General features: G+C 37.0%; 1 protein-coding gene across 1 annotated transcript in view; it reads left to right on the top strand.

Moving 5' to 3' along the window:
- The window catches only part of cemip2 (cell migration inducing hyaluronidase 2), a 31,355-nt gene that overhangs the window by 3,487 nt on the left and 19,760 nt on the right, over positions 1-8,108 (top strand). Inside the window, exons 3-4 of the mRNA XM_016558068.1 lie at positions 1,268-1,408; positions 2,087-2,654. Of these exons, the coding sequence (XP_016413554.1) occupies positions 1,268-1,408; positions 2,087-2,654 (709 nt within the window). The remainder of the gene's footprint in view (positions 1-1,267; positions 1,409-2,086; positions 2,655-8,108) is intronic.

The raw sequence follows: 8,108 nt of genomic DNA, 5'->3' as shown, positions 1-8,108 counted from the left end.
GTGCCACGTCTTTAAAATTCAAATACATTATTTTCTATGAGTGTAGCCACACTGGCGGCGCCGTTCGGCGTCTGTCCGCGGCGCCGAGCTACGTCGTGTTGTACTTGTAAGAATTGTTCTAGACATGCCGAAATTTGAAGCTACAGCACAGCAGCTCTTCTTCTTGGTTTTCTCTGATGCACCTACAGCACAGCAGCTCTTCTTCTTCGTTTTCTCTGATGCAGTAACTCTGCAGCAGCACTTCTTCTTCGTCGTTCTAACCACAACCTCGCCCCTCCCCCAACCATTCGAATTTCTGTAGGCGGGAATTATTTGTAATGCTATTCTAATGAGCCGCTTTGTGATATCACAAAGCCCGGAAACAAACGCTGTAGTCCAAACGAGCCGTTCGTTGTAGTTCTTGAAAAGGGATTTTTAAAAAACGAAATATCTCCCTTTGGAGTGGACTTTGAGATTTGTAACTTTCTAGATCTTTTTTATGCCCAAACATACACACTACACACTGACTAAAATTAAAAAAGTGAAAAAGCATAATAGGACCCCTTTAAACAAGTCTCATATGCTCAACAATGCTGCATTTGTTTCATCAAAAATACAGTATATTGTGAAATATTATTACAATTTACCTGTTTTCTATTTTAATATATTTATATAATATATTCATTATCACACAATCCTTCAAAAAATCATTCTAATATGCTGATTTAGTTGCTAAAGAACAATGTTGAAAACATTTGTGCTGCTTAATATTTTGTTGAAACGGTGATACATTGTTTTTTTGCAGAATAGATGTAAAGAAAAAAAGCAGCATTAATAAAATTATTTGTAACATTTTAAGCTGTATAAGGATGTCGAACATGGATGAGGTTTTGCTGAAATTTCAAGAATGGTATCAGGAAGAATGTGTTGAAAACTACAGACCATTCAGTAACTTGCATTGTAGGTCATAGTTTTCCTGCAAAATTAATTTATGGAATTATATATTTCATAGTAAAATTTGTAATGGAACATTTTTGTATGACAGTAAAAGAAAACTTCACATTTAATGTTTATTATTACTAAACTATTATTTCTAGCAAAGCAAATATCAAAATACAATAATACAAATTTTGATCATTCTTTTGTGGTGGGAAAAGTACAAATCTGAACTACTGGCTTGGCATAATAGAAAAGAAAACGTTATCGTTGATCCTTATTGTCAATATCAAAACTGTACTCAATCATCTTGTACTCAGACTCTGAAATGCCCTCCTACATCTTTTTGTAGAGAACTGCCCCCATCACAACCCTGTGCTGCTCTCCTGGAAACCTGGCCATGATCTCAAAAAGGTGGTGGTGGTACGCAGTGGTGAGCATTATCGCCTAGATTCATCTGCCACCCTGTGCTCTATCACTATCCAGGCTGGAGGTAAGATCGTTTGTGCAATGTGTAAAAAATACCTTTGCAAAACACTCTGGCTTGTTAATTCTTGTACATTTCTGTATTACGCTAGTAAAAAAGTAATATATTTAAAATACATGTATTTCATACTACGTATAGTTTAAATCTATTAACATATGTACTGACGTATCGCTCGAAACTTACTGATATAAAAATGATAATTAAACTTTATTTGGAATACTATTTGTGCACAACGTACATTTCTTAATATTAAGCCTAAAATGTGTTTTAGTGTCACTATTGATGAGGATTGTATGATCTTTGAATAATAACGGTTTGCAAGATATTTAAAGTGTACCTGAAGTGCACTTGCAATAGTTCTACTTTAGCACAATCAAATATACGTCAGTATATCTTTCGTTGGACTTCAGCACTACTTCCGCACAATTAAAGTGCATTAAGTACAAAATTAGTTGTTCCAATTTAGCAGACTTTAAGTGTACCGGTTTAGTATACTAAAAGAACAATTGCAGGGTATTTTTTTTATTGGGTATTTAAATATGTAAATGTATTTGTGGTATTAAAATAAATGTATTTCAAATACATTTTAGTATATTTATTTTTCACTAGGGAAAGGATAATTCTTGAACATTTATTTGGGTTTTAGGTCTTATCTTTGTGCTCATGTCATTCATTTTATTATAGGTTCAGTTGTCTTTGCCGATGATAGAAAAGGCTCCAAAAACATTACATTACGAACACGCCACATTTTGATAGAAGATGGCGGCGCTCTCCATATCGGGTCTCCAAAATGCCGCTATCGCTCCCTGGCTGCCATCACCTTGGTCGGCCGATCGGATGAAACCGCTGTGACTGAGGTTCCTGGGATGGGCCGCAAGTTTTTGGGTGTGAATGCCGGAGGAACTCTCGAGCTCCACGGGTCAGAGAGACTGTCCTGGACCTTCCTCACTCGCACTGTACCTTCTTCAGGTTTGGTTACCGGTGACCATGGCTTCCAGAAGAACTTCAGCCGTGGAATTAACCTGCGGGTGGTTGATCAGGACACGGCGGAGGTGGTGTGTAACGAGCGTTTCGACACGCACGATTCTCGTAATGACAGTAAGAGGCTTAGTCAGCTGCTGAAGTCTCTACCTGCAGGACGCATTGTTGCACTGGCCACTGGAGATTCTGCAGTTAAGAGCCTGCTGGAGGAGACCAAAAGAACCATCCAGGATCTTCTAGGCAGCAACCATGTCAATAATCTCAGATACAGGTGAATAAAGCTTCCCTACTGAAAAATTATCATTTTAAACCAGCCAAAGCTGGTTTGCGAGTCTCCCCGTTTGGTCAGGCTGGTCTCTTGGTTGGTTTTAGAGAGGTTTTGGGCACTTTTCGTCTGTTTATGTTGGGAGACCAGCTTAAACCAGCTTTTTTGTTGTTTTAACCAGGGATAGGGATGTAGGGAATGGGATGCCGTAAACTCTGTGAGAGATTTCCTATAAATGTGCTTCAAACGTCATTGAATCTCTGGAGGGTGGAAGCAGGAAAGAAGCTTTTTCCAATCTGATGTGTTTTTGCTTTGATAATGCCGAGCACAGCTTTGAAGTTGGTGTTATTAGGAACAGTAAGTGTCCTGTTGTTCCATAAACCATATCCTAAATTCAGACTCACCCAGCTATTGAATCCCAAAGGCAGCGTGCATTGTGCAGACATTACTAGTCTCAGTCATGCAGTCTGTTTGGATGGTTGCTGCACACTTAAAGATGCAGGATTGTCTTTGCATTACATAATTAAATATCAAACAATGTGGCACGCTAGGCTTCATATTATAAAACGACACTGTTCAACATTATGAGCCTGTATTTGGACACTTTCTGGTCTTGAGACCAGAAAGAAAAAGTCAAGTTAATTCTGCAGAAAATGATGCCACTTGGTTTATACAATGTTATTTTTGGATTGAATTGAATGTTGTCTAATGCAGTTGCATTCAGACATTTTAAAGTGTGACTTAGGTGTCCAAAACAGTCTTAACACTTTGGGGCCATTGTACATTGAGCACATTAATATTAACAAGAAATTTAAAGCAAATATAAAAGTTCTTATTTATTCAGTTGGCATGTTGACTTATGCCAGTATGTGTATGAGCAGTCGAATATAAGCCAGCTGTTAGTAGCTAATAGTCCTTAGCACTCTTGGGCTTAACCTAACTGGTTGGTTGTTTCACAGAAATGTATCTAAAGAAGCCACCCAGTGTTTCACATAGCAGTATTTTGAAGGAAACCCCAGTGAAAGGTTAAACAGGCGTATTTCCAGGATTTGTTTGAAAAGTGCTGACATGTGTATCTGTCTATATCTCAATGCAAGGTTTTATAAAGAGCTCACCAGGTGTGGAGTCTCTTCTAGTTACATTGCAGATAGAAAAGTATAGTTTTTTTAGTGAGGGATGTAGTTTACTACCATGCATCTGAAAATATTTTATAAAGAGTTTAGTGTCAAATATAGAAATTCCTCCAGATATAAAGCCCACTTTTACAGTCTACTGCAAAGGCACTTCTGCGTAACATTCTCTTACTGCTTCAAGAAATGTGGAAAATATGCATGCTTATTTTAATGTTCAAGCTGCAGACTGTGTCTCTAGACACATTAGTTTGGTCAAAGGTCTTGGGCATGAAAACTCAGTTTTCTGTGTTCTGTTACATAACTAGAACTCCAAAAGAAAATGTGTATCATATGAGGAAATATTATCTGTCTGCTGACTACTGACTTTGTGCCGTTGCAGTTATGTGGTTTTGAGTGAATCTGGTGGGGCAGGATTTGGTTAGTAGTAGGTGTGACAGAAAAACCAACTTAAATGTACTCATTTGGAGACTTCAGTTTGACACACTGCGCACACAGAAACCCTTTCCTTTACCCTTGCTTTCCACCCGTTACCAGTCAAACTCACCACATCTCTGATGAAAACATGCAAATTGGCAGCTCCCTTTTGCAAAACAGAACAATCTGGCACAATCTAACTGAAAACTTGCGCAACATAAACCAGCCTGTCCAAGTCTAACCCCCTGCTCCACATAGGTACTCCTGAGGGGGTGCGTTGGAGCTCACATATTTTTGATATAAATTCATTGATAAGCCTGTTATTGGATACTGATAAATCTAACATATGGGCTCTGCCAATCTCAGACTAACTAGGAGGTAAATTGCTAAGAGTTAAGGTATGAAAGAAAGTTGCTTATTGTAAAGTTTGTTTGTGTTGTTAAGAGAGCACTTAACCTCAGATTGCTCAGAAAGGATTGTCCCTGTGGAAAGAGGTGTATGTTTGGATACAAAGCATGTGTTAAGTGAGGGGCAAGGGAACCTCCAGAGGTTGCAAGAGGGTCAGTGGAAAATTTCAGTGAAAAAAAGTGTAAAACAATAAATATATTAAAAAAATACAAATTTTGTACAAGATAAAGTTCTAAATGTATTCTAATAGTGGATAAACTGTTAATTTAACACAAAGAATTTTTTTTTGTGATTAACATTTCAATCATTTATTTAGGTTATATTAGAAATAAGCCCATGACTTAATTTTGCATTTTGCAAGTTGTTAATTTAACAAGATGTTGTCTTTGTAATATAATTTTTAGTATCTTTCTCACACTGTATAAATGGACCTTTTTACATTAGAGTAGATTTTAAATTTTTTATTTTGCAAAAAGGATTCCTTTTGCAAGGTGATCATCATATTTTGGAGCATCAAACGAGTTAAATGACAAAAGGCCTTCAGAGTCACTGATAAGATCCCTGGCGTGTCTGTATCTGTTTTGAAGAAATAGTTTGTTGTGCTATTGTGGGAAATGGTTTATTTCCACAAATTTCATTCAGGTTTTGACAGCATGGAATCATGGAAATTATTGCTGCCTGTTTTTTTAACTTTGGAAAAACATTCCATGATTGCTAAACAAAGTCTTTTAAGTTCTGTGTCACACAAAGAATATGGAAGTACTATTGTTTCAAATGTTCAAGGTGTTAAAAGTGCAGGAAATGTTGTGACGATTCTTCTTTAATGATATTAGACATTCTTCTCCCCTTTGAGGGTAGGGAATTGCCAGGAATGAGATGGAAAAAGACAGGAAAGATTCCTGTGTTAGTCAGACATAGTAGTTATTCTGAGAGATGAGGCAATCTTGCCTTTTTGGCTGCTAAAAGATGAAAACATTAAAGATAAAACAATAATATAAGTGTGGTTTCTGGCCATCATAGACCTCCCACCTCACAGCAGCTAAGTTGGTCTTATTGGTCTCAATGTGAGTAGTTAGTCACTCTGTTTATCCACAAAGATTTTATTAACTTGTTGTAAACTGCAGTGACGAGTTAAATGACAAAAGGCCTTCAGAGTCACTGATAAGATCCCTGGCGTGTCTGTATCTGTTTTGAAGAAATAGTTTGTTGTGCTATTGTGGGAAATGGTTTATTTCCACAAATTTCATTCAGGTTTTGACAGCATGGAATCATGGAAATTATTGCTGCCTGTTTTTTTAACTTTGGAAAAACATTCCATGATTGCTAAACAAAGTCTTTTAAGTTCTGTGTCACACAAAGAATATGGAAGTACTATTGTTAAGGTGTTAAAAGTGCAGGAAATGTTGTGACGATTCTTCTTTAATGATATTAGACATTCTTCTCCCCTTTGAGGGTAGGGAATTGCCAGGAATGAGATGGAAAAAGACAGGAAAGATTCCTGTGTTAGTCAGACATAGTAGTTATTCTGAGAGATGAGGTAATCTTGCCTTTTTGGCTGCTAAAAGATGAAAACATTAAAGATAAAACAATAATATAAGTGTGGTTTCTGACCATCATAGACCTCCCACCTCACAGCAGCTAAGTTGGTCTTATTGGTCTCAATGTGAGTAGTTAGTCACTCTGTTTATCCACAAAGATTTTATTAACTTGTTGTAAACTGCAGTGAACCACGCTCCTTAATGGGAGAAAGTTCAATGAGACACTATTTTCCAAACCTCTAGAGGATTTCATGTTTGAGGCTTGGCCTTTAGAGCTCATATGCGTCAGTAAAACTAATAGCATTTCTGACCTAGTTGCTGTGAAGAAGTAACTGCAGTTTCATCATAGTGGAAGTATTAATGCCACTACAGAAGCTGACACCAGTAGCTCCAGAGCCTGTTGAGCCATAATAGTTTTATTTTTTGGTATCCCCCCCCCCCCCTTTTTTTCCCCACTCATTTTAGTTCCATCCTTTCCAAAGCTGAATTATACCATATTGGGAGAGAGGAAGTAGGATTGGGTATATCCGGTGGGGGAATCATTTATGAATTAATTAGGTAAAAAAGATCAAGCCATATATTATCCTTCTTTTTTCATTTTTTAAAGGGATAGTTTACATATTCTTTCATTATTTATCACTCTCATGTCATTTCAAACCCACATGACGCTAAGTTGGACTTAATGGTCTCAATGTGAGTAGCTAGTCACTCTGTTTATCCACAAAGATTTTATTAACTTGTTGTAAACTGCAGTGAACCACGCTCCTTAATGGGAGAAAGTTCAATGAGACACTATTTTCCAAACCTCTAGAGGATTTCATGTTTGAGGCTTGGCCTTTAGAGCTCATATGCGTCAGTAAAACTAATAGCATTTCTGACCTAGTTGCTGTGAAGAAGTAACTGCAGTTTCATCATAGTGGAAGTATTAATGCTACTACAGTAGCTGACACCAGTAGCTCCAGAGCCTGTTGAGCCATAATAGTTTTATTTTTTGGTATCCCCCCCACCCCTTTTTTTCCCCACTCATTTTAGTTCCATCCTTTCCAAAGCTGAATTATACCATATTGGGAGAGAGGAAGTAGGATTGGGTATATCCGGTGGGGGAATCATTTATGAATTAATTAGGTAAAAAAGATCAAGCCATATATTATCCTTCTTTTTTCATTTTTTAAAGGGATAGTTTACATATTCTTTCATTATTTATCACTCTCATGTCATTTCAAACCCACATGACTTCTGGAGACCAGAAAAAGACATTTTCAGTAGTGTGTTCACACTGCTCTTGTCAATCCAAATCCAAGTGAATGGTGACCAGGGGTTGTTGAGCACCAAAAATGACAAAAAGCATCATTAAAGTGGTCCAAATGCATATTATATTAATACTGAATTATACCATATTGGGAGAGAGGAAGTAGGATTGGGTATATCCGGTGGGGGAATCATTTATGAATTAATTAGGTAAAAAAGATCAAGCCATATATTATCCTTCTTTTTTCATTTTTTAAAGGGATAGTTTACATATTCTTTCATTATTTATCACTCTCATGTCATTTCAAACCCACATGACTTCTGGAGACCAGAAAAAGACATTTTCAGTAGTGTGTTCACACTGCTCTTGTCAATCCAAATCCAAGTGAATGGTGACCAAGGGTTGTTGAGCACCAAAAATGAAAAAAAAGCATCATTAAAGTGGTCCAAATGCATATTATATTAATACATATTCAGAGTCTTCTTAAGTAATACGACAGCTTTATGTGAGGAACAGACTGATTCTGGAGACCAGAAAAAGACATTTTCAGTAGTGTGTTCACACTGCTCTTGTCAATCCAAATCCAAGTGAATGGTGACCAAGGGTTGTTGAGCACCAAAAATGAAAAAAAAGCATCATTAAAGTGGTCCAAATGCATATTATATTAATACATATTCAGAGTCTTCTTAAGTAATACGGCAGCTTTATGTGAGGAACA

This window comes from Sinocyclocheilus rhinocerous, unplaced genomic scaffold (genome assembly GCF_001515625.1).
Source record: "Sinocyclocheilus rhinocerous isolate Xijiao unplaced genomic scaffold, SAMN03320098_v1.1 scaffold196, whole genome shotgun sequence".
NCBI lineage: Eukaryota > Metazoa > Chordata > Actinopteri > Cypriniformes > Cyprinidae > Sinocyclocheilus > Sinocyclocheilus rhinocerous.
The sequence above is the reverse complement of the archived record's forward strand: the minus strand, read 5'-3'. Positions and strand labels throughout refer to the sequence as shown.